This window comes from Aethalodelphis obliquidens, unplaced genomic scaffold (assembly GCF_003676395.1).
Source record: "Aethalodelphis obliquidens isolate GAN/ISIS:26980383/991018 unplaced genomic scaffold, ASM367639v1 scaffold44, whole genome shotgun sequence".
Classification (NCBI taxonomy): Eukaryota; Metazoa; Chordata; class Mammalia; order Artiodactyla; family Delphinidae; genus Aethalodelphis; species Aethalodelphis obliquidens.
The window spans coordinates 1,404,659-1,430,415 of NW_020837988.1; the positions used below are offsets into that span (position 1 = coordinate 1,404,659).

The 25,757-nt window shown below is 59.1% G+C and overlaps 1 protein-coding gene across 6 annotated transcripts in view; it reads left to right on the plus strand.

Moving 5' to 3' along the window:
- Nucleotides 1-22,831, plus strand: part of AXIN2 (axin 2) — a 29,476-nt gene extending 6,645 nt beyond the window's left edge. For 5 of the 6 annotated variants that reach the window (XM_027080461.1, XM_027080460.1, XM_027080459.1 and 2 more), the window contains 9 exons: nucleotides 5,193-5,324; nucleotides 12,551-12,653; nucleotides 14,817-14,957; nucleotides 15,046-15,572; nucleotides 15,751-15,948; nucleotides 16,213-16,437; nucleotides 16,843-16,938; nucleotides 18,090-18,257; nucleotides 21,580-22,831. In XM_027080461.1, the coding sequence (XP_026936262.1) occupies nucleotides 5,193-5,324; nucleotides 12,551-12,653; nucleotides 14,817-14,957; nucleotides 15,046-15,572; nucleotides 15,751-15,948; nucleotides 16,213-16,437; nucleotides 16,843-16,938; nucleotides 18,090-18,257; nucleotides 21,580-21,706 (1,717 nt within the window). In that variant the 3' untranslated portion in view covers nucleotides 21,707-22,831. Of the gene's footprint in view, nucleotides 1-5,192; nucleotides 5,325-12,550; nucleotides 12,654-14,816; nucleotides 14,958-15,045; nucleotides 15,573-15,750; nucleotides 15,949-16,212; nucleotides 16,438-16,842; nucleotides 16,939-18,089; nucleotides 18,258-19,508; nucleotides 20,093-21,579 lie in introns of those variants that run through there. The other variant, XM_027080465.1, reaches the window with a different exon arrangement.
- Nucleotides 22,832-25,757: the final 2,926 nt, after the last annotated feature.

Genomic DNA, 25,757 nt, shown 5'->3' on the forward strand with positions numbered 1-25,757 from the left:
ACACACACACAGACTACATGCAGACCATACACACAGACTATACCCAGACACACACACAGACAGCACACACACGGGGACACACACAGACTACACACAGACACACACAGACAGGCTACACACAGACACACAGAGACTATACACACAGACTACACACAGACACACACAGACAACACACACACAGGCTACACACAGGCTACACACAGACACACAGAGAGGCTATACACACAGACTACACACAGACACACACAGACAACACACACACAGGGTACACACAGACACACAGAGAGGCTATACACACAGACTACACACAGACATACAGGCTACACACACACAGAGAGACTACAGACACAGACACACAGACACATTACACACAGACTACACAGACACACACAGACTACACACACATACACACAGACACAGACTAGACACACACACAGTCATAGACACACACAGACTACACACACACGTACATACAAACTACACACACACAGAGACTACAGACACAGACTACACACAGACACACACAACACCTGGAGCATGGAGGCGTGTGCGGAGGAGCTGTGGAGTTCGGAGCCGGGGTCGGGATGCTCTCCTTGTCCTGCCCTGGGCGGTCTCACCTGTCTCTCACTGGACCCTCTGCTCTGGCCTCACGTAAAGTCAGGGGGCCCCAGCAGGTGGCCCTCTGCCGGCTCCCAGCACTTCCTGTCCCCCCAGAGCGCTCGCTGATGGGGCCGGTTTATGCGAAGCCACTGGAATCGAGCTTGGCCTCCATCCTCAAAGCAAATGAGGCGAGAGGAGAGCTGTGTTGGAAGCAGCGGGCCACAGCGAGCGGTGCAGGCTCTGAAGAGGGCGCTTTGCTGGGACACGCTTGTCGCTTGTCGAAGTTGGCCTGCTCTCAGAAGGGTGTTGCCTGATGCCATCTGCGTGCCTGGCCTCTCTCGCTCCAGGCAGAGGGCTTTTTTTTTTTTAATTTTTTTTTGCTGTACGCGGGCCTCTCACTGTTGTGGCCTCTCCCGTTGCAGAGCACAGGCTCCGGACGCGCAGGCTCAGCGGCCATGGCTCACGGGCCCAGCCGCTCTGCGGCATGTGGGATCTTCCCGGACCGGGGCACGAACCCGCGTCCCCTGCATCGGCAGGCGGACTCTCAACCACTGCGCCACCAGGGAAGCCCCTGCCAGAGGGCTTTTGAAAAGAAGAGCACACAGCCTTAGAAGCCAATACTTTTTAAGTTGCATTGTTGTGAGAGGGGACCCAGAAAGGGGTCCCAAAGGTCACGTCTATTGTGCTCTCTGTATGGGCTTTGCCCTGGTGTCTGGGGAGCAGGCGGGGGCCTGCGGCATCTCACTGAGATAAGAGATAAGAATGGTGGTGGGGGCCAGAGGAGGAGCCCACATTTCCCTTCCCTTAAGGTCCCAGGAGCCTCTGCTACCTGACAGCTGAAAGCCCTTTGCATATTGAAATTGCAAACCAGGTCTGTGGATGGATGCCCAGTGCAAAATCTGTACATAGGCCTTTACTCTCCAGAGCAATTTAAAACCCTTGCAGCAACTGGGAGCACAACAGTCCTGAAGAAACACTCAAAGCATCTGGGGACAATTACTGCAGTGTGGTTGAGTTTCTTCCCTTCTTCTTTTTTTTTTTTTTAAAGCGATCACAAGAAAGCAGCTCTAATTCAGTTTCTTGAAATTACGTGATGATTTTGACAAAGTTCTGAGCTCTTAAAAAATTGAGTCTCTGTCTCTCCCCACAGGCCTGCCACCTTCCTCTGCCTTGTCCTGTTATGATGGTAGGAAAATCCCAATACTTATTGCAGGCAGCTGAGCTAAGAGCAGTATATTCCATTTTTAATTACCGGTCACACAGTAGCCCTCTATTTTGGAAGGGAGGGAGACGAGTTTATTTTGGGACCCGTGTGTCTGACCGGGAGCACAGAACTCTGTCCACGCTCGGGATCTGAGCGAGGTGCCCTTTTCTGTGGGGGAGGGAGGGGTTTCTGTTGAGTCATTTTCTCCCTGCAGAGGCTGAGTTACAACCCTCATGCTTGGGGCACCGTTAATGTGTTAATACCACGAAGGTAGCACCCTGAAGGGATGGAAAGAGTGTGTGAAGGCGGTTTAAGGCCATTTTGGCTCTTTTGATCTCCCTGCTACGCCTCTTAGGCGAAAACACCCCTCAGCAGCCCGCTTGGTCCTGGGTCCTTAAAGAAGGAGAGTGGAGAAAGCTTTGAGCTTCTGCCACGAGCCCCACGCTACCTGCGGCTGGGGAGGCCCAGATGGGGAAGACAGACCTGTCCCTGCCCTCGTGGAGCTTGCAGTCGCGTACACGGGACAGGCCTTCACCATGGAAACGCACTGACGCTATGTAATTGTCATGATCAGTGTCACCCAAGAAGTCTTGCTTTTGTTGGCGGTGGTGTTTTGGAGCGTTCCTATGCCAACCCCGTAAACAGTGCCCTCGTTGGGCCTTTCGGAGAACACACGGACCCTGTGCAGGTGGCCGTGTTTGAACTGCATGCTGTTTTAGTGGAGGAGGTTGTGTCCACGGAGGTTGTGACACCTGGGGTCACCCAGCTGGCCGGGAGCCAGGCCAGCACCAGCCCGCGGCCTCTTGATTTCTGTGTTACTTGATTCCTGAAGTCCATCAGCTTCTCCATCCTGCTTTGAGGCAGCGGCCCATCGAGGCAGCTGGGGGCTTTGGGCCATTTTAAAGCCTTGGGCGACCCTGTGACCTGCACTCACCCGCCCCTTGGGGCTGCCCTGGCCGTGGAGAAGGGATTTTTTCTTTCTGGCTTGTATGCCATTTCCTCTTGTCCCACCTTCAGTGGCAATACCACCAGAGCCACCCTCCTCCTTATCGGCTAGGAGACTGTTCTCACTAAATCATCCCTCATCTCATCTCTTCTCCAGAAAGACCAACTGCCTCTCCTTGGTTCTCACCACCTTCCTCTCTCTCTTGCCCTGGTGTCTGGAGATCCCACACTGAGGACATGGGGACCAGTTCTACGTCATGGAAGATCTCACCAGCCTCATTGCATCATCGTAGAAAATCCTGGGGGCAGAGTGGTGGGGGGAGCAGAGTATCCAGGTGACAGGTCAAGGTCGCTGGCCCGTGGTATTCAATGACCAGAGTGTCTAGTTGACAGGTCAGGGTCGCTGGGCCGTGGCGGTCAATGGGTTCAAGCGCCACGTTCCTCGTTTGCACTTTCTGGTCACTTCACCACGTCACATTCCTGGAATCTGGCTTGACGTTCCGGCCTAGCTCAGACCAACAGACTCGGGGTCCCTGCTGCCGTCACCTCCTCCAGGTGACCGGAGGTGGGTTCCACGCGGCCGGGCCTCCAGCGGGTGGCCTCCGACAAGACTTTCGGCCCCTGCTTGGGGCCCGTTACCTCCCTGGGGGGTCGTGAAGACGATCGGGCAGCAGACAGTCCTTGAGCCCCTGCCGGGGGCCGGGGGAGGGTGCAGCAGGGAGTAAACCAGGCCCTGCCCACAGCGAGCCCTACGTCCTGGTGGCCCTCGGGCTTCGTTAGCATCTCGGGGCGGCGGGGTTGGGCTGGACAATTATTGTCACTCTTGTTTGTTTTGTCACTGCAGCTAGAGGATAGGCCCCCTGAGGACAGCTGCCAAGCTGTTCTCCCACCTTTTCCAGCCCCGCTGCCCTCCCTCCCGCCAAACTGTGCAGCGGCTGCCTGCCTGCCCCACGGCCACTTCAGTGCAGCCTGGTGGCCCCCCAGACCCCTCGTGCCGCTTGGGGAAGCCTCCGGCTCCCCCTCACCCAGCCAGCTTGACGCCCTCCTGCCCCAGGCTGGGGAGGACTGTCCACCGCTTCTCCCATCCCTGATCCTCACATCTGCTCCCCGCCCCGTCCCGGGGAGCCACCCGGCCTCCCGGCCCGCCCCCTCCGACACTGCAGGGCCAGGACTTCCTCTTCCAGGTCACTCATCCTGCCTCTTATGCGAGAGCTCTTTGAAACGTCGAGGCTGGTCTCTGAACAGGGGCAGAGAGAGAGGCTGAATGGGAGCCACACGAATCCATCCCACACCCGCTGCTTCCAGCTCTGACATCCAGGGCTGCTGTGCTTGTGGGGCACATCTGTCAAACGGGCACACGCGCTCCTCGCCCAGGGGCAGTGAGGGCCGGAGGAGGTGGCGTGTGTCGGGCGCCTTCGTGCCTTCCTTCTGGTACCCCTGCCCAACCCCCGTCACAGGGACCCGCCTGCCAAGCCATGGGTGCCAGGGGACCAGAGACCGGGGCTGTGCACCTCACGAAAGGACTGGGGCTCGGTGAGCACGGGCAGGAGGTGCTGTCACCTTTCAGGGGCCCCTTTCATCCGCCAACCCCAAGGCCATCTTTACAGACTGGCGGCTGCGGCCTGATGGAGTAAGTTCCCTTACTTGGACTCAGTGGCCCCGGCAGAGCGGGCCTGGGTCTCTGCAGACGAGGGCCCTTCCTGCAGCCCACCAACCACGGTGGGTTCTGCCTCTCCCTTCCCTCCCGCACTGAGGCCCTCGCGGTGACACAGCAGGTGACACAAGAGGAATGCAGCCCAGCTGGGCCGGCACACTGGCGTTTCTGGGAGGAGGTCGGGGTGGGGGGGGCAGAACAGGGCCAGAGGCACCGGAGCAGGGCCTGGACCTTCCTTGGAAACCGCTGTGCTGCTCCTCTGCGTCCGGAGGCCCTCGGCGGCCCTGGGGGGGGCAGCCTGGCTGTGGTCCGAGGCCCAGCTCGGGGCAGGACGGAAGCCCCAGACCGCGTCCTGAACTTGCCTATCTGTCCGTCTGTCCGCTCGCCAGGCTCAGCCGCTAGTTGTTTGCCTCTCAGATCTCCGCTAACAGAACCCGGGAGGGGAGTGTGGAAGTTTCGCTGTCCTCTTGTCTCCTTCCCCATACAGGCCTGGGGGTGGGCGCAGGGAGAGAGGACACTCCATCCCGTCCGTCATTCCCTAGCCTCCCCTCTAAGAGCAGGGTCCTCCCTCCAGGTGTCTCTCGAGAACTCTGTAAGAGCCCCTGGCGTCCCCTGTCCCCTGGCAGAGCTGCGGCTCAGCAGGCCCCTTTGTGGCCCCTGCTTTCCTCCCAGAGGAGCACCCAGCCCTGGCAGCAGGCTGGCCTGGAGCACGTTGTGGGATTGTCCTGGGGTCCCCCGGTTCCCTGGGTTTTGGGTGAGAGTCGGTGATGCAGTGCTGTGGTCCTTCAGGAGGAGCGATCCGGTGAATCCGTACCACGTGGGTTCCGGCTGCGTCTTCGCGCCAGCCACCAGCGCCAACGACAGCGAGATATCCAGTGACGCGCTGACCGACGATTCCATGTCCATGACGGACAGTAGCGTGTAAGTACATTCTGGTTTCCCCACCACGTACGCGGCTGGCGGCGTGACCCGCCAGGCCACGGGGCAGGGTCCTCACCCGGCTTTGCCAATCCCTCCTGTGTCCACGTGGACGTTTGTTGGATGGGAGGGGAGTAGGCCCCGGGGTGGGCCTGGTCTGGCTCAGGAGGCTCCCGTGGTCGCCTGGGTGGAGTGAAGCTTAGAGCCTTGGAAGGGGCTTGAATGGTACCTTCACAGAAGAAAGCAAACTAAGGGAGGAGGTTAAGGTGAATATGCACAGATTCCCTGAGTTTAAAAGACCGTCTTCCGGTTATCATTTCGCCTGCCTTCCCGGTGGGCAGAAGAGGGTCTTGAATCCAGGTGTCCCTCTGCAGAGCCAGCAGGTGGGGAGGTGGGGTGGCCTGGGAAGGTTATGTGTCTGGGGGCTCAGTGAAGGTGGGGTCAGAAAGCCAGGGTTCCCTCCAGGACACTGCGTGCCAGGCTCGCTCACGGATGTGCTCAAGCGGCCGTCGCTCAGCTCGTCAGGTGTCGGCGGGCGTCTTCCCTCTGCAGCCGGGGCTCTGCCCCTAGCTGGGGGTTTGCTCCAAAGCAGTTTCTGACCTCAGCTCTTTTGCAGATGGACGGCTGGCATTGCTGGATGCAGTCCAAGCCATCGGGGTGGTCTGATGTGGTCAGCAGGCCATGGGGCAGGGTCATGCTTTGAGCTGGAGGTCATTTGAGGTCACGCAGTGGTGACCTCTGTGGATGGAGAACAGGGATCCTCTGTGAGTCTCAGGTGGGTGGGAGCAGAGGGGGGAAGTGGACCAGGCGTCCCCGTCTCCTGCTTCAGGAGGCTCGGAGGAGGTGGGGCCTGGGCTTGGGCGAGACTCCCCAGGGCACGTCTCCCAGCACCCAGTTGAGAACCACCGTCCTAAAAGTGGTCTTTGGAGGCTTTTCTACACACATTTCGGAGGAGGATCCTCTGCTAGGGGAACCGTGTTGCAAGGCAGGCCCGTGGAGCCATTGTAAGTTCTGGCGCGCTTGTGTCGAGGTTGTTCCTTCTGGCTTGCGTCCCAAAACGGGACCGGCTCTTCTTCCAGTTTGTTTGAAATGATCTGGTTTCCACTGGCCAGTGATCTGTTGCTTGGCCTGCGGTGTGGAACCAGTTGAAAGGAAAGTTGAAGCGTTGGTTTGGGACTCGACTGTTGATTTTCCTGGTGGCTTTTATTGTGTTACCTCAGATTCCCCTGTTAGTAAAAGGAGGGAGATGTTTAAGGTGAAAAGTTCCAGTTTAATAGGAGAATAGCCCTTTGGCAGGAGTGAAAATGGAGGGAGGGAACAACACACCTTTCATCCAAAGTGAAGGAATGAGGGCTTCCACAGAGGTCAGTTTTCCATATCGACTGAACTCTAAGTTACTGTACTTGAGAAATATTATCCTTTGGCGGACGTATTCCTTAAAGCAACGTGCTTTCGCTCTGGGTTTATTCAGTAGTATCAGGCAAGGCATAATTTGTTTCTTGATTCAAATAATTAATCCCAAGGTCTGTTTTCATTCTCCATTGTAATTTCATCTCACAGAATTCAAGATTGTGTAAGGCTTTCTGCCCCTGGAGATATTGGTGCCTCACCCCCTTTTTACGACGGTTTTCCTTTCTTCTCTCTGCCCTTCTGCCTGCTGTCGTGTTTTCGCTTGTGCGCTTGTCTCCAGCAGCACCATTCCTCTAGCTTTGAACTAGTGTCTGGATGACGAGGTAGTCGGTGTCATGTGTGAAGTAAGAGTGAGCTGGACTTGAACGAGGGCATCGAGCGACCCTCCTTCGCCAGACGTAGTTTCCTTTCGACTAGGAGGCTTCCGTTGAGTTTTCTGCAAGGTTATTTTTGGCTGGCCTCCGACTCCCCGGCACGGACGTGCGATTCTGGGTTCAGGATGAGATAACTCGGGTGTAGTCCCCATACCCGGGTGAGCCCCGCAGGACCCAGTTGGAAAGGTTGGCCGACGCTTGTGACTTTTACAGAGGAGGGAGGAACGCCCAGCGCTCCCGTAACTACTCCTGTCACAGACAGGACTCAGATCCGGGCCAGACAGGCCCCTGCCCTTGGCCTGCTCCCTCCGGCCCCACGTGAACGTGAGGCCCCGTAGTTGATAATGAGACCTTTGAGCTACCTTGAGTCTCTTTTGTTTTTATTTATTAGTGACCACACAGCTTTCTTTTTTAAGGGGGAGGGGGAGGGAGGAGTAAGTAATGCTTTCTCCCCTCTTTTTTTAACCCCCTTTTATGCCCAGAAGAAAAACCCCCAGTTCTGTCGAGCGATGACTTTAGAGCCCTTGCCCGCCCTTCCCGCCTTTAGCTAGAGCGATCGTGGGCTTAAGGCCCTCACCACCCTGGGAAGCCGCGTTCCGGGATCAGAGAAGCCAGCTGTCCTGGGCGGCACGGGTCAGCGTGTGGGCCAGGAGAGTCCGTGTTGGTAATCGAGACAGAGGGCAAATCCCTCGTTCGGCAACTTTCTCTCCGGAGCACAGCAGGTGCCCCTGGGTCCCAGGTGGCAGAACCTCAGGGCGTGGCCAGCCCTTCCCTCGGCGCAGCTGCCTCGGGCTGGGGATGAGAAAACCAGGACCCCAAGGGGCGGGGGAGGGTCCCTGGGGACCTGGGGCTCGTGTGCTGGAGCCCGTCTTCTGACGTCAGCGCTGGGGGCCTCTGGTCCTCCTCCCAGCCTCTAGGGCAGCTTATTGGATGCAGCCGGTGCAGCCACACCCCACGTGGGCATGTTGGTGCCACCGGGCCCACGATTCCCATCAGCGTGGGAAAGGGGTCTCTGCACAAGAGCTGTTCCGACGGTGCGCAGGCGGGCCCGCAGGCTTGGCAGGCACTGAAAGCCGGGCCGGGCGAGGTGCTTTCGGGCCGGCTGGCCCGTCGGGCAGGTCCCCCGGGGTCCTGGGCCGGGATTAGAGCCCTCTTTGGCTGGGCCAGTTTGGGGCCCGGCACAGAGCAGAGCCCGAGCGAGCGATGGAGTGCGAGGGGGACGTGGACCTGAACCGAGTCGGGGGAGCTTAGCGGGACGAGAGGGCAGCAGGCCCCTTTGAAACCTCCTGGCGCTAGTGAATAGGAGCGCCCCGTGAGGCATGAAAGGAGCCCTGGCCGTTTCTCGTGGGCACAGAGGCCGGAGGGCGGGGCTGGCTGCCCTGCTGGGGGCTGGGGAATGGGGCACAGCTGGGCGGGGGGCGGGAGGCGTGGGGGTCACGGGACACCTTCAGTAGACTCCAGAAGGTGGAGTTCATCGGACACAAGCAGTCGTCTCACTTGCCAGGGAAGCAGTTAAGTCCCAGGGCCTTTGCACGAGGCCCGGGAGAAGCTGGGCCGGGGGGGCCTTGTCCTTGGCAAGTCCAGGGCCCGCTGCCAACTTCTGGTTCCCCGCCATGCAGAAAGCCCTGTCTCAGATGGCTGGGGAGTCGAGTCTTCGTACAAGGCCTCTGCGCAGGCCCTCTCGCAAGCCCGTTGCTCTGAAACCTACATTGTCAGAAAAAATGGCTTTTTTAGTTTTAGTTTTGTTTTGTTTTGTTGTTTGGAAAGTTAGACACCCAGCCAAGCCCTCAACCCCTTGGGCAGAAGGACTGCGGGGGGCTGTAGGAGGATTGCAGTGGCGGGAGCGGGGGGCACGCTAGAAACATCAGAAGGAGCAGGTTCCTGGCGCCCAGGTGTGGCCTCTGTTAGGAAGTGAAAGCTAGGAGGACAGCATGGAGGTGGCAGACGCCTCTCTCTGTGCAGAGCTGCTCCTGAAATCAGCATCCGCGCGATCGGAGGGTGCTTCTGCTCAGGGTGTCACAAAAGCAGCCCGAGACCTTGTCGCCTTTCACACAGAGGGTGGCCCAGGTTATTTTATAATTTTTATTTCCTTATATCTTACTTATGGGTTTACTTTGGACCCCGGGGAAAGCACCTGAGTGAACTTCAAATAGTGCCTTATCTTACAAACCGGCCTTTTGATGTTGGCTGTGATCAGAGGCCGCCTTCGGGGTGGTGGCCAGACGAAAATGCGAGTGGACGCGTGTGTACGTGAGCCCGCTATTTCAAAGCCACCGGAAGGCAACATTCAGGTTAGGCCGGGCACGGCCGAGTCAAAAGGCTAAACTCATTGGCTTGGCTTCAGTGGCAACTGAGTGGAGTCCACACTTCGGAACCAGCGCTCCCCAGAAACAGCTGGGCCTGGCAGCGGGCGCGCTAACTAAAATGTTTATAATTAAAGGAGGCCGTCCGGGGACCGAGACGCAGACACGGGTCAGCTCATGGTCCTGAGAAGCCAGGAAACTGATCACAGACTTTCAGAGCCTGGGTACAAAGAAGAGAGGCCCCTTTCTGGAATGAGGGGCTGTGTTGGAAGAAGATTCTTGGCTGGGGGGTCGGGGTGGGGGTGGGGTTAAAGGCACACTTCCTTGAAGGTGCCTGTTGAGCCTCTGAGCCTTTGCGAGTCGGTCTCCCTTTTCTGTGCTGGTCTCACGTTTCCTTGCCTACAGCTGGACCCTTGACCTGCCCTGGCTGTGGTGGGCACGTTCTTGGTTGGAGGAGTGGTTTAAAAACGCATTTGTTCCTCTTGCCTTCAAGTGACCAGGAACCTACTCCCTCTGCCTCCCCCAGTTCACTTTTCTTTCTCCTGCTTTATACAGAGAAGGAGAGAGAGGTGTGAAAGCCTTACTGCTCGTTTCATCTTGGGAGGCAAGGGGGAGGAGCAAAGGCTTCTGGGGGACACTCAAGGTCAGAGTCTTGGAGGGGACAGGTGGGGGCCTCCTGGGACTCGTGCAGCCCCGTGTGTGTCACGGTGGGATCCACGGGGTGCTTGACTCCCACCCCCAGGATTGCCTGGAAGAGGCCTGGAGCAGAGCTATCCTCTTATTACGGCCCTGGAAGAGTTGCTGGTTGGGATGTGGACCTTGTCTTGCAGCCCTGGGGCAGCAGAAGTTGTTGCTCAGACCATCGTGAGACCCAGTCTGTTGGTCCCCTGCCGTTACCCACACCCCACAAGGGATTTTAGGCGGGAGATGGGGGGCCAGCATGCCCCACAGCCAGCGAGCACCGAGTGGTCAGCGGGACTTTCAGGATGTTCCCCAAACCCCCCATTCACCCCTTCAGAATGTCAGGTGACCCCGTGGGGCGTAGGAAATGGTGTCCCCCGCGTTCAGACCATTGGGGACTGCACTTCTCCAGCTGGGCCTGCACTGCACGTGTTTGAGTTAAGGATGCCTGTGCTGGAGTCCACCAGTGGCTTGGCTCAGAAGCCTGGATCTGCCCTGCCGGCTGATTCCGGGAGAGCTCTGGAGCGTCTCTGCTCGTCCATAAACGGTGGGGATTTAGGGCTTTTGTGAGGGTGCGGTTGGATTATACATCACTCAGTCCACGGGGGGCCGGCAGCCTCGGGTTGGGGTCGGCGGGCATGGCCCTTAGCGGCTGGTCAAGCCAGGCCTGCTTGCGACCGGCCCACGTCTCGTGGGTGATCCTGGGGTGAGGAGTTGTAATGCAGCTCCACGTGGTTCAGGAAGTTTTTGGACTGAGAACATTTTCTCCTACTTGACCTTCACGGGCCCAGTTCCGTCCCAGGCCTTAGTGAGCAGGAGGCTGCCTAGGAGACTTGACCTCACTGGTCAACGGGCTGACCGTTCCCACAGCGCTTGCTGTCTGGCCCCCCTCAGCGTTTCCCTGGGACAGGACTCACGCGCGCCTCAGTCCTTTGCTTTATGTTGACCTGTCTTCCCCGCCTGTACCCTCGGTACGATCGGACTTTATAAAGTGCTTCTTTTCCAAGGTTTGGCTCGTAGGTCAGTTCATCTGTATCTGTACTGCATCCCTGGGGCGGCAGCCCTTTTCTCCTGCCCAGGTCAGCAGCCTTCCGGAATCCGCGGCCATGCAGAGGAGCCCGAGGTCGACCAGTTGGTCCAGGCCGCTCCTGGCATTTTTAGGCACAACTGACGGTCACCCACTGCTGATTAGCCAGCCACCCGTCGATGAACAATACACCAGGGAAAGGGAAATAGCCAAGCAGCTGATTTCAACACTTACAGCCTCGAAGGGTGATTCAGTGCGGAAATGTGTGAACCCTGAGGCTTTTGTCAATAAGTGGCTTCGGAAGGAACGGCAATGGGAAAACGATCCCCCCGTGACCGTCCGGCTGCTTTCAAGAACAAAAGTTTAAAACAAAAATCATAGCAACTCCGGGTCCTGTTTTCAGTGCAGACTAGCTGGAGTGGAGGTGGTGGTGGTAGAGTTGTTTTTAAACTTCTTCCATTTGCTTTTTAAAAATATAGTGAAGAAGAACGTTAAGGGGCCCTTCTGGCCTCTGGTCTTTGCTCAGAATCACCTCCACGGAGAGGATTTCAGTGACCACCGCATCCTGTTCAAACTGCAGCTCCACGCCCCAGCCGTCTTCACTCCCCCTTTCCCGCAGTGTGTTTCGTCACAGTGCTTGTACCACCTTCGAACTTACCATAGATGTTGCTCTTTAATTTTTGCCTATTACCTGTTCCGCTCCGTTAGAACACGAGCTTCCTCAGGGCAGTCGTCTGCACCTTTATCCCCGTCCTTCGCTGCTCTCTTGCCCGGAGCCCAGAACAAGGTCTGGCACGTAGTAGGTACTCAGATACTCGGATGAACTGCACAGAGCACTGCGGAGTAGGGGCTTTCTCTTTATGCCCACGTTGGTCACGGATCTGAGAATCCATTGGTTGGGGGCAGTAGGGTTTGGAGCTGAGGGAAGGAAGGAGCCCAGAGATGCCTGCCGGTGGCTGATAAAAAGGAGACGTTCGGGAACGCCTGGGAGGTTGACTGCTGGAGGGTAACGCACACCCTCCACCAGCGCCTGGCTTAGTCTTCTGTGGGTCTGGTCCCTGGTTGCCGTGGTAACAGACCGTCGGAGGGACCAAAGGGGTCTTAGTCTCCGGCTTGGGGCACCTGTAAAATAGGGGGACCTTCACCCTGAGGTGGGCGCAGTTCTGAGACACGAGCTCTTCCCAGGTTGATACTCCTGCCTCCGAGCGGGAGCCATTTCCAGAGAGGCTCGAGGGGCAGGACATGTGGCGGTTGGGCCTTGGACTGACTTTCCCTGCAAGGACGGCCACAGCGCCCGGGGACTGGGGGCGCTCCCAGCTCCAGGAGGTGCGCGGCCCCGTCTGTCGGCGGGGTCTCAGGCGGGCGCGCGTGAGTCGGCCCGTGCGCTAAGGCCTCCTCGTGAGCCGGTGGGTTCTGCCCTTTCCTTTCCCTTAGAGATGGAATCCCTCCTTACCTCGGGGGGAATAAGAAACAGCTCCAGAGAGAAATGCATCGCAGCGTGAAGGCCAACGGCCAGGTGTGCCTACCTCATTTCCCGGTGAGTACGGTCGGCCGGCAGCTCTTTTCTGGGGGGAAGAGTGGGGGGTTGGGGGCCGGCGCGCCTGGGACCTGGGGGGAGGGAGGGCAGGGGAGGGCCACGCAAGGGGCGATCTGCGGTTCACTGGGGTGTAACCCAGAGCAGGGGCGCCCACGGTGCCCTAGTCGGCCTTTTCCGTTTCCTCGATTCAAAAAAGAAAACTCCATGAGAAAGAAGCGAAGCAGCGAAGGGTGGGAGGGTGGGAGGAACCGGTGCTTTGCGTTGGGCTATCCCGTTAAGTCCATCCCACCACAGAGGCGAGAACAGTGCCTGGCACGTCGTGGGTCCTCACTGAACACTTGCTGGTTGACTGCATGAAGGAGAGAGAGAGAGGATGAGGCTGGAGGGATCTGCCTTCTGAGTGAGGGTCGCGTCCTGGGACGTTCTCCTTGCGTTGCCCGCGTGGCCGTGTCGTTTCAGTCACTGTTCATCTCTGTGCTCGGCCGTTTCTCCTCCGAAGCCCTGGAGGTCGGCCGTCCCTCTTCTTGTCTGTTTCCAACCCCAGCACGTGGCTTAGTGCCTGCTTGTTGAATCTGTCCCAATAAGTGTCTGAGCGTCCCGTGAGCAGCTCCTTCCTGCGATTGAGATGAGAGGCCAGCGTGGCGTGGAGGGCTCTTCCGGGTCCTCCCCTACGATTTCCAAGTCCCAGGGGCAGCCAGCCCGTGGCCCCCGCACATAGAGAGCTGCCCCATCTGCGTCTCAGGAGCTGTGCTGCTTGTGGTACCCGGAGGTCCAGCTGCTCCTTAGGGAGGGGAAGAGAGTGCCCAGCTTAGAGCAGCATCTCTGCTCAGAGTCCTTCCTGCCAGCTTCAGAGAATCCGATTTGTCCGTCGGTGATGTCACACGTCGGAAGCGGACACATCGAGTTGCTAATCCCACGTTGCATTAGTGTGTGGACTGTTGCCACTTCTCTCTGAAGCCCCTCAGACAGTCCAGGGAAGACTTAAATTTGTAAAATTAGCCTACTAAGTTTGCTTTTCTGGGGACCTCCAGCATCGCCCCCTCAGGAACACCCCCCCACCCGTACAGCAGTATTGATGATGTATTCATACGTGTGTGTGTGTGTGTGTGTATATATATGTTTTGACTTCGTGGGGGCACTGGGGAGAGGTATGTGTGTTTAAGGAAAGCTGTGCGGCCCCCCAGGCTTGTGAACTCGGTGATTCTGTCCTGGGGTGTGCGATTGTTTTCTCATCTGCGGCTCGGGTGGGGAGATGCCAGCCTCTGCAGGTTGGCTCTCTGCTGCCCCCATCCCGCCCCCTCCCAAAGAAAAGGGCCAAAGCAGGAGGCAAACGAGGGGTAGGGGGCAGAACCATGAGGGGCGGGGGCTGCGGGCACCAGACGACGGCAGGGGGACAGAAAGCCGGCCGCGGGGGTCCTCTCTGTTGGCGGCGGTGGCCGGCGTGCTCGTGCCTGTTTGTATCCCATCCCGGTTTGGAGATGCGCCCTTTTCCCTCCGTAGCTGCGCTTCCGGCAGCCGAGCGCAGCAGTGTTCTGCCGTTAGCCGGCAGCAACTTGCTTCATTTTCTGTACAAAGAGACGGGAGGAGGGGCGGGGAACACGAGGGGGTCCGGGGCAGCGGTAGACGGCGCCGCCTCAAAGGTGCGCAGTGTGCGGCCAGGAGAGACGTTACCCCTGCGTCTGATCTGGGCCCTGTGACTCCTCTTTTTCCCCCCTCCCCCTTTTTTCCCTTTTTCCTCCCCCTGCCCACCGCCCTTCCAATCTTATTTTTTACATTTCCAGCTCCCTTTCTGTTTAGGCTCTACTTTTTATTCCTTGAGGTGGGCTCTCTCCCCTCCCCATCGCAGAGAGCTGCCTTATTTTATTTTTTTTTTTTTTGATGTTTGACAACAGTCTTTGAAGATTTTCAGAGTAGCGTCTGATGGGCTGGTTGTACTCCAGAGGGAGGGCAAGCGGGGCCCCTCGCAGTGCGACCAACTGCTCCTGCCTGCGGCACGCGCTGCCGGGACCATGGCTCTCCATGAGGCCGAGGCCGCGGCGCATAAAGCGGCCGAGCAGCCCGGGCCCCGCGCCGCCTGCTCGCCGCGCAGCCATGGACGCGCCGTCCCCAGGCCCGGGCAGCCCCCTGACTGCGTCCGCCCCGTGTCCTCCCCGCGCCCCGCAGAGAACCCACCGCCTGCCCAAGGAGATGACCCCCGTGGAGCCCGCTGCCTTCGCGGCCGAGCTCATCTCCCGGCTGGAGAAGCTGAAGCTGGAGCTGGAGACGCGGCACAGCCTGGAGGAGCGCCTGCAGCAGATCCGAGAGGTGGGCGACGCCCCGCCCCCTGCCCGAGGTTGGGGGGGGTGCCCTCCTGCTGACCCCGGCGCCCCCCGACCGCTACCTTGCCTTCCAGGACGAGGAGAAGGAGGGCTCCGAGCTGGCGCTGAGCGCCCGGGAGGCGGGGCCCGCCCAGCATCCCCTCTCCCTCCTGCCATCGGGCAGCTACGAGGAGGATCCGCAGACCATCCTGGACGACCACCTGTCCAGGGTCCTCAAGACCCCCGGCTGCCAGTCCCCGGGCGTGGGCCGCTACAGCCCCCGCGCGCGCTCCCCGGACCAGCATCGCCGCCACCACCTCCTGCAGCACCGCGCGCCCCCGCCCCCCGGGGGCCCGCTGCTCCCCCCCGCCGCCGCCCCAGCCGGCTGCCCCCTCCTCGGGGCCCGGGGCTTCGTGAGCAGGCAGACGACGAAGCACGTCCACCACCACTACATCCACCACCACACCGGCCCCCGGACCCGGGAGGAGGTGGAGGCTGAGGCCGCCCAGCGCGCGCGCTGCCCCTGCCCCGTCCCCACCCCCGGGGGCGCCGACTACCCCTGCTGCGCCAAGTGCAAGAGCCACCCCGGGGCGCCGGAGCCCGCGGCGGCCGCGCAGGCTGGGTAGGTGTCCCGTGGTCGGAGGGTCGGGGGGCAGAGGCGCTGGGCCGCAGGGAGGGCGGTGGGGCAGGCGGGGGCGTGGGGCTGGGCAGCAGGTGCCCCTCGCCCGCCGGCTTGGAGGGGCCGCGGAGGCAGAGGCGGCCGGGATCCCCGGGATGGATGCGCTCCTCATTCCCCGCAGCGGCCGCGGCCGAGGCGCCGTCCCACCCCGACGGAGCGGGAGAGGCTCGGAGCCAGGCCCGGCTGGGCCAGCCCGGGAAGGAGGGGCCCCCGGCGGAGCGGGGCCGCTGCAGCCGCCCGGGGAGGAGGGAGACCGGGCACAGGACGTATGGCAGTGGGTGCTGGAGAGCGAGCGGCCGGGCAAGCCCAAGCCGCACAGGTGAACACGCCGGCTCGCCGCCCGGGCGGGGTGGGGGTGGGGGGCCCTCTGCGCCGAGCGCGACCACGCCGGCGGCTCCCGCCCTTCTAGTCGTGAGCATCCGACTGGGCGGCCCGCAGGAGTGCCGCGCTGGGGCCATGCGCCTAGCCGTGTTACCGTCGCGTTTTCTTTTCTCCCCTTGTCTGTGATTTCTCTTGAAGTCGTGCTTTCTGGCCCCCTAATCCCGTGTCTCCCCTCGGCTCTCTCTCGCCCTTGCCCGTCCAGTGCCCAAAGCACCAAGCGGGCCTATCCCTTGGAGTGCGCCCGAGCGTCCCCAGCCGGCCGTCACCACCTGTGGGTGGGCAGCAGCGGGCACCCCCGCACCGCCCCCCGCGCCCACCCGTTCACCCAGGACCCTGCGGTGCCTCCCCTGACCCCACCCAACACCCTGGCGCAGCTGGAGGAGGCCTGCCGCCGGCTGGCAGAGGTGTCCAAGCCCCCGAAGCAGCGGTGAGTGGCTGGGGCGGCCGGTGGCGGGTCCCCTTGCCGGCCTCTAGGAACGGCTCCCCTGAGCTAGCCGAAGGGCTCCCGGGGACCTGGCGAGGCGTGGGAGGAGGCAGCCCTCACAGCTCCCGTTCCCTTAGGAAGGTCCCGACGATGAGGTGAGCTTACGAGGAGCCGTGACCGATGGGGCTTCTAGAGCCTTCAGCCCTCTGCCTGGGCTGCGGCGTCCAGTGCTGGGCTCCTGGGGGGCTTAGCACAGCTCTGCCAGGTCTCCAGGGGCTGCCGTCAACACAAGGCCTTGGTTGGGTCTCCGCGGGGACGGAAGTCGGAGGCCGGGGAGAGCACTTCTCTGACTGCTTCCCACTGGCCCCGGGGACGGCAGGCTTCCGTCTAAGTCCTTGGTGTCCTCAGGTGCTGCGTGGCCAGTCAGCAGAGGGACAGGCACCACTCGGCCACTGGTCAGCCAGGAGCCACGCCCTTCTCCAGCCCAAGCCTGGCTTCGGAAGAGTGAGTGTCTTTACCTGGTGTTGCTGAGATCCGCCCAGAGGCTTTGGTTTTCAGGGAATTCTCTATCGGGGGCTGTGGTTTTTGAAAACTTATTTTTAGTCTATAAAATCACCTTCGTTTTCACATTAGCGACAAGGAACGGTAAACCCAGATGTTGCCGTAAATTAGGATCTTGAAAAAGCCCACCTGCACCAAGAAACGCATCATGACTTGTACACAAGTGTTCCCTCCTGAAGTGGTGGATGTCAGGGTTCCTGGACTCAAGCTCAGGCGGGAAGCCTTTAGCTGACGGGTAGAGGGACCCCAAACCCAGATGGAAAACTTGTCCCCATTAGCCCAGAAAGTTAGCGAGTTGGAAAACCATCTTTGTGTCACACTGAGCGGGAGGGTGCCTCTCCACCGTTGCAGGGACGGAGAGGGGACCATCTTTGCTGTTTTGTGGGGGGAGCAGCACATCTTCCCCACTGGTCCCATGATTCGTGCCCTAAACCTACACTCTTGTAAACTGGGCGGGGAAGCCAGGCTTCGTTTCACTCCAGGGTGGTGCGTTGAAAAAGCGTTAGGCTGCAGAGATCTAAAGTGGCCTGAATCATTAAAGTTTTTTTGGTGAGCTTGTTCATCGTGAGCAATGAACAGTGTTCGAACTGAGAAGACCTCCACCCTGTTAATAGCTGGTGGACCTTAAGTTGACCAGCTGTCCGGGCCTGCATCTTTTTTTTTTTTTTTTTTTTTAAGCCACTCCACAAAAACGCAGAAGTTGAGATGACTGAGGGCTGACCCCACCCCCCGCCAGTGGACTCTGGCTTTCCGGGCTCATGCCACTCCTGGGTGTGTCCCTGTGGCTCTGGGTGGGTTTCTTCTTTCTCATCTTCCTTGGCAAGCACCCCATTGGTGCCCCCCTGATGGACACTGCTCTGTCCTCCCATTGGGTGGAAGGAGACGGTCCCTTCCTGGTTGCCCCACACAGAGGACCCGAGGGAGGACCGTGTGTCCACCGGAGGTGGCTGCCTCTGTGAATCGGGCCCCGCACCCGTGTGGTGTACAGCTGCAGCCCGACTTTATCTCTGAAGACAGCGCCCCCGGCTGTGTACGTGCACACGTGCTTGCTGCCTTTAAATGCGGGACCTGTTGCTTTTCCATCTTATTTTCAGTCACAAAGAGCCAAAGAAGCTGGTGGGGGTGCACGCTCTCCAGGCCAGCGAGCTGGTGGTCACCTACTTCTTCTGCGGGGAGGAAATCCCGTACCGGAGGATGCTGAAGGCGCAGAGCCTGACCCTGGGCCACTTTAAAGAGCAGCTCAGCAAAAAGGGAAATTACAGGTAAGCGTCCCATGGCTTCTTTCTGCTCCGGACTTGGTTTGCTCAGAACCAAGAGCCAGGTCGCTTCCTGGCCGGGCCAGACCTGGAGGGGCCGCTGGAGGGGCTGCGCGATGCTTCGCTCTGTCTCACTGACGCCGTCCCCTCCCCCCTCCCCGAGATGACACGGCAGCAGTGGCGGCGGGGAGGGCTCTCTGGGCACCTGGTGGGCTCTTTTTACCAGCTGGACGAGCCTGAGGGTTAGGGTTAGGAGCAGAAGGAGAGCTGGGCTGGGGCCGTCTCGTGGAGGCTCTGCCTGAAAGGGGCGAGGGGTGCGGGGGAAAGCTAGGGAGGGAACAGGCAGACGGAGAGACTGCCTGATGAGAAGGCTGAAAGGCTGCCCTCCTGGCACGTCTGGGAGAGGCCGTCCTCACCGAAGGCTCAGGGACAGGCAGAGACCACTGCCTGCACTGTGGCAGCGTCCTCTTCCCTCAGCCTCCGTGTCCCAAGTCACGTGGGACAGGGTTGCCTGTAACAGAAGAAGGGCAGGACCTGTGGGTGGGCACGGGGGGGCGGGGTCAGGGCTGGCCGCTCCTCCTGCTGGGGCCTCGGGACGGGAACCCGTCCTCCCTCCTGGCGTCCTCTCCCCTCTACACGGTCCAGATGCCCACCCTGGCCTGCCGGACCCTGGAGGGGATTCAAGAGCCGGGGGCTGGCCCTGGGCGTCTCTCGGTCACTTTCCCCTCGACGTGGGGCAGGTGATGACCAGAGTCCTACCTGCCCCTTCTCGGCAGCCTTCGTCCCAAAGGAACCCGTGGGTTCCATCCCGCTGTGTCCCGAGTGCCATGTGCAGGGCTGGCACAGGAGAGGCAGGAGGTTAGAGAGGAGACAGCCCGGGCCCGGAAGGTGCTCCCCTGCTGCTGCCCCGAGCAGGGATGGCACGGAGAGCTCTAACACACTTCACCACCTGCTGGGTGCGTGCCGGCTCTGGACCCTCGGGGCCCGTGACCCCAGCCCTCCCAGAGCAGCCACTTCCACCGGGGCCGGTGCGGGGGGAGGGGAGGTGCTGATTTGGGCAGCGGCCCAGAGTGACTCTGTTTGCAGGGAAGGGACGTGGCTCAGGGCCGGGACCCTGCAGGTGACCGACAGCGGGGCCCGGAGCTGGGCTGAGATCTTTCCCTTTTACGCCCGGGCAGAGACAGTTCTGGAAATGAACCAGGGGACTGGGGAACGGGCCTGGCTCCTTCCTCTTCTTCTTTTTTTAATCTTGAACAGACACAAGGTGAAACTAATTACACAAGTGTGCCCCCCAGGGATTCATTTTGATCTCAGCTTTGGCTCGGCCGGACTTTGGAAGCGCAGGTGACCTTCAGGGGAGCAGGGCCGAGGGGCGCTGAGCAGAGGCTGCAGGGACGGCTCCGCACGCAGCCACTCGAGCCCCGTCTGGCTCAGAGTGTTCTCTGAGGCACACTCAGCAAGCCTGGCTTTGAAGCCCCGGCCTCCCCTTTAACGCACAGACTCGCACACATGGGCGACTGGCACACTCTCTGCTGATTGGGTCAGGCTGCGGCCCTTCCCAGCCGCCCTAGGCGGCTCCACCGGCTCCCGGGCCGGAGCTGGACCCTTTGCCCGCTGGTCGGGAGGGCACCGGGCGCCGCGCCTCGTCCTCCCGGTGGGGTGGCACTGCGACACTCTCCTCACACCCCTCTCCGCCGCCCGCCATCCGGAGCCCAGCGAGCATGGGGGCGGGGAGCGGGGGCCTGGGCTGTGCTGAGCAGTCTCAACGTGGCAGAGCTTCAGAGCAGCCCCTGCAGACGTGCCAGATGGCAGAAGGAAGCAGAGTTTGCCACGAAGCAGGTCGCAGTGGAAGAGAGGCTGAGGGCAGCGCAGTGCCTTTGAAGTCTGGGGGCGCAGGGGAGGGCCGGGGAGGAGGTCGCAGTCAGGGACAAGGTCACTCGCTGCGTGTCTCTGCTCAGAGGGGCCGGGAGAGCCCCCATGCTGGGCCCGAGGCCTGCCCGGGGTGGCGTAGGCATTGGAGCCTCTCATTTAGAAAGAGCTCCCCCCGCTGCCCAGGGTCTCCTGTGCACGGCGCCCCTCCCCAGCTCTCATCGGGCCCCCCGGGACTCTGCCCTCCTCGTGCCAGAGCGTCTTCTCCGCTGACCCCCTTGAGCTGGGCGGTCACCCCGATGCCTTAGCCCGGCCGGCAACGCCAGAAACCCAGACCCTTGACTAAATGCAGCTGTTTCACTGGGTTTAGCCTTATCTCCTATGAAAGTACTTGGCTGGCCTTCATTAAAGAGGAAAGAAATTTAGCTCTAACCAAGGGGAACTGAAAAAAACTTTTTAAGGAGAAAAGACAAAAACAGAAAACCACTGTAACCCTGAGACACAATTACTTTTTTTTTTTTGAGAAGCTATTACCCTCCCCCCAGGGGACTGTGACCCTCCCTCCACGAGTGGCCTTTATTGGCTGAAGATGACAGCTTGCAGGGGCGAGTTTAAAGCGTCTGAGGGGTCTCCCTGGCCTGGGACGGGGAGGGATAGGCCTTGGCTTCGTGTCCTGGGAAGGGTCTCGGGTGGGCCTGGCCGAGCGGGACAGCAGTTTTCACACATGACTCTCCTGGGACAGGCTGGTCGTTTGCGTCCTTACAGCTAAACAGGCTTCAAGCAAGAAGCCGGGGTGGGATGGAAGGAGCTTTTTTAATCAGCGGGCAGAATAGGGGCCTTTAGCGTTTGCCCTGGAGGAGGGGAGGGGAGGGAAGGGGCCGGGCAGAGGGGAGAGCAGCGGGGGTCTCGGTGGCTGCAACCCTGGGAAGCAGTGGGCTGCCCACCTCCTGCGGTGACCACAGGGGAAGCAGCCTGTCCTGGCCCCGCCAGCCCGAGCTGTGCCCGACACCAGCCAGGAGGGCCGGCCCTTGGGCGCTGGAGGGCAGGGGGCCTGAGAGGTGCCGGCCTTCCGCAGGCTCCTGCCGGGTCGGGGGGGCTGCGTCGGGGGCTCTTTGAGGGACCCACCCCTCCAGGCACGCCTTGCGCTCCCCGCCCCTCCCCCCCAAAAATAAAGTGGGGAGAAAGCAGCAGCCGTCCTCTGCAAGGGTCCCTGTCAGCATGTGTGTCGGGCGACGGTGCTGGGCCTCAGCGTTGCTGGCCCGCCGCCGCCGCCTCCGGGGCCCCTGCCTGGCTTTGCCCTCCCACCAGCCGCACGAAGCAGACCCCCGGGCGGAGACTTCCTGCCGCCCGCGGTAGCGGCATTCTCAGACCCCTTCGCCCCCAGCGCTGACAGACTCTCCTCTCAAACCCAGTAGAAAATGCAGCTTTACCAAGCCGCGTGTTGGGTTTTCCTTTTAAGGTATTACTTCAAAAAAGCGAGCAACGAGTTCGCGTGTGGAGCCGTGTTTGAGGAGGTCTGGGACGACGAGGTGGTGCTGCCCACGTACGAGGGCCGGATCCTGGGGAAGGTGGAGAGGATCGACTGAGCCTCGGCGTCTGGCTCGGGCCACCGGCCTCGGACAGGACGGCTCCTGGCTCTTGTAGACGCTGATGGTATTGGAGAGACCGCCGTGCATAACCTATGACTTCCTAGGGCTCCGGATCCATCCGCTAGGAGAAACTGTGTAGCTCACCTGGACAGGAATCCTTCCTGCTATTTATTGGACAGTCGACTCCCCCGCCCCCAGTTTGTGGATATGCTGCTTTAAACACGGAAGGGGGAGAGAGGACGTTCTCGTGGTTCTGTTTCACGGAAAGAGGATTTAAGGTGTGCCGTGCGTTTCTCCAAGTGAACATAGACTTTTAAACAATGGTGTCCTGCCGTTGCCACACGCAGAAAATGGTGCATCTTTTTTCCCCAGCGCTGCTCTATTTTGTCATAAAGGTCTTGAGGTTTGATTTGGGGGCCCTCCTGTCGGACAGGGTGGTTCATTGTGGAGGAGGGGGAGCCTCCCCGGGGCCCCAGGTTCACCCTGTGACTTCCTGGAGCTCCCCATCAGGGCCCAGCACCCGACGGCTGAGGCCTTCCGGAGCCACGTGGTTCGACTCGTGCTTTTCTTGAGATGACAACTCCTTGGGAGTCTTTTAAAAGTAGTTTTTGGACCCCAGCCATTCTGGAAACTACCCCGTCCCCTTGCGCCCCGCCCGGCAAAGAAGCGAACAGTTGTGGGAAGACCTAGCAGCACCTTTCCTCCAGACACCTTCATCGTGACGTTCGGGCTTTTACATTAACTTAATCTGTGCATTCTGTTTGCCATCGTTCCTTGTACCATACGTCTGTATATATTGTACGGAAAAGAGTATTAATCCACTATCTCTAGTGCTTGACCTTGAATCAGTACAGTACCTGTACCTGCACGGTGTCCACGCCGTGTGTCGCCCTATATTGAGGGCTCCAGCTTTCCCTTGTTTTTTGAAAGGGGTTTATGTACAAATATATTTTATGCCTTTTTATTACAAGTCTTGTACTCAATGACTTTTGCCATGGCATCTTGTCCTACTTATACTGTAAATTATGCATTATAAAGAGTTCATTTAAGGAAAATTACTTGGTACAATAATTATTGTAATTAAGAGATGTAGCCTTTATTAAAATTTTATATTTTTCAAAATATCGGCCTCGTCTTTGAATCCCCTGGGGTGGACGTGGGTCAGAGGCACCCTTTTGTACGTGAACGTTCTTTGCTTGATTTTTCCCACTTTGCTCGAGCCCATTTCTGTCTGACCTGGAGCTCTTCTTACCCTCCTGGTGTTTCGAGAAACGATTTCTTCAAAATCACCTGGTCGCTGACCGGCTGAGGATTTTCTCGTCGTGGAACAGGTGTGGACAGCATCTCCTCTGATGTCCTCCCCCCGTCTGCCACCTGGATTCAGCCTCTTCCTCCCAGGCAGATGCCTGCCATCTGGCCAGGTAGGTACAGGTGAGGAGCTGGGATGGGGTCCTCCCAGGAGTACTTGTGCTTTAATAGGTGTCTCGGGGGTGAAAAGCCACTGAAAGTGGTGTGCAGGTCGTGAATGCCCAGTGGGGTCAGTGAACCTTGATCTCGGTGCTACTCAGCCGTCCTCCCAATGGCTGGGTAGACCAGACGGTTCAGTGCGAAGCGTGCGCTGTTCACCGACAGTTTGTTTCGTGTGGCCATTGTTCATCCGACAAACACATGTCCTGTCCCCGTGCTCAGAGCACTCAGGGCTGGGCTGCATTTCAGATCCCGGAGGGCAAGGCCATGTAAAGGAGTCCTATGATGAACCCTTTTTGAAATAAATGTCCAAAGAGGAAAAGGTGGGGGAGCGAGGGATAAATTAGGAGTTTGGGGTTAGCAGATACACACGGCTATATATAAGATAGATAAAAAACAAGGACCTACTGTACAGCACAGGGAACTCTGCTCACTATCTTGTAATAACCTATAATGGAAAAAAATCTGAAAAAGTATATACGACAATCACTTTGCTGTACATCTGAAACACAACATTGTAAATCAAGTATACTTCAAAATAAAAAAAATTTTTAATCTTTAAAAACGTCTACAAATAATAAATGCTGGAGATGGTGTGGAGAAAAGGGAACCCTCCCGCACTGTTCGTGGGAGTGTAAATTGGTGCAGCCACTATGGAGAACAGTATGGAGGTTCCTCAGAAAACTAAGAATAGAGTTGCCGTATGATCCAGCAATCCCACTCCTGGGCATATACCTGGACAAAACTGTAATTCAGAAAGATACCTGCACCCCAGTGTTCATAGCAGCGTGACTCACGATAGCCAAGACATGGAAACAACCTAAATGTCCGCCGTACAGATGTGCAGATGAACGGATGAAGAAGATGTGGTACAGATCTATACAATGGAATACTACTCAGCCATACAAAAGAATGAAATCATGCCACGTGCAGCAACATGGATGGACCTAGAGATTGTCATACTAAGTGAAGTAACTCAGAAGGGCAAATACCATATATCACTTATACGTGGAATCTAAAATACGACACAATGAACTCATCTACGAAACAGAAACAGACTCACAGAGGACAGACTTGCGGTTGCCAAGGGGGAGGGGGTGGGGGAGGGGTGGGGTGGGAGGTTTGGGGTTAGCAGATGCAAACGTATATACAGGATGGAGAAACAAGAAGCTCCTACTGTAGAGCACAGGGAACTATATTCGGCATCCGCTGATAAAACACAATGGGAAAGAATATATTATAAGATCGTATATATGTGTATAACTGAATCACTTTGCTGTACGGCAGAAATCAACACAACATTGAAAATCAACTACAATAAAATGTAAGAAAAAGTGTCTGTGATGGCAGCTGGACTTGACTTCTCAGGAGCGGGGTCTGCGGCGGATCTGGTTGACTTTTTGCTCCTCTGTAAGCTGGTTCAGGGCCGAAGAGGCAGAGGAAGGCAGGGGATGGGGGCCGCGCGGGGATGGGGGCGGGGCCGGCTTGCGGTGCGCAGCCTCCGCGTGGCGGTGTGATGGGGCAGCTGCCAGGGGAGCTGGCGAGGGTCCGAGCGTCCGGGCTGCAGGATTCGGTGACCTTGGTCCTCAGGATGCAGGTGGCTGCACCCTTTCACTCCGGCTGGAATGGGGGCTCATACCGGGGTATCCCAGACCCACTCCCAGAATTGTAAGGCTCTTTCCAATCCGGAAGGATGAAGAGGCTCAAGCCATTGTGCCTGGGGGTGTGTGGGGGGTTAGGGCTTTTCGTCTTCAGGCCTTTGGGTTCATCTCATGAGAGTAATGAGGTCTAACACGGGCTTGGGGTTCGGACAAACCTGAACCCAAGTCCCGGTGCCACCACCTCCTGGGGGACCGTGGGCACCTTCCCAGCAGCATCTATGGGACAGAAACCAGATGAGGTGACCACTCGTGCTGGTACCTCTTCACAGGGGCCCCGTACCTCTGCTTCTTGTTTTCACCGTCTGGGGCTCCTCACCTGGCGGGGATGGGCTTCTGGGATCCCTGAACGCTTGACATTGTTTGCAGAATCACCTGTGCCTTCCTCTGACGAGAGGGTCTATGGCTTTACTAGAATATTCGAAAGAAAAAGCTAAAACGCAAGCCCTGCCTCCTCCGGGCCCTCCGGTCTCAGCAGGGAGCTGGTGAGACACAGCTGCCCCGCCCAGATCCGCCCCCAGCCCCCGTCCACGCCCCGGGGGGGCCTGGCTGCGACCCCCCCCCAGATCCGCCCCCAACCCCCCCCGTCCACGCCCCGGGGGGGCCTGGCTGCGATGGAGCCTCACTGCTCCGGTCCTCTTCCACCTTCCCTCTCGAAACCCCAGCTGTAAATCGGGCTCACCAACCTCATCTTCATTTCCTAGGCGCTCCGGCCTCATTTTCCTGGTTAATTGCTGACCAGCTCGTCGGAGGGGCAGCACGGACCACGGGGCTGAGTCCACACTGGGCTGCGCTTGTTGGAGTTTTCACAGCTCCATCCTTGCTCCCTGGGTGAGTTAGCTTCTCGCGTGGAAATTCCAGCCCTGCCCCTCTTCCTCCTGCAACATCTGGACGCGGGCGTCCGGCTTCTCCTGCCCTGGCAC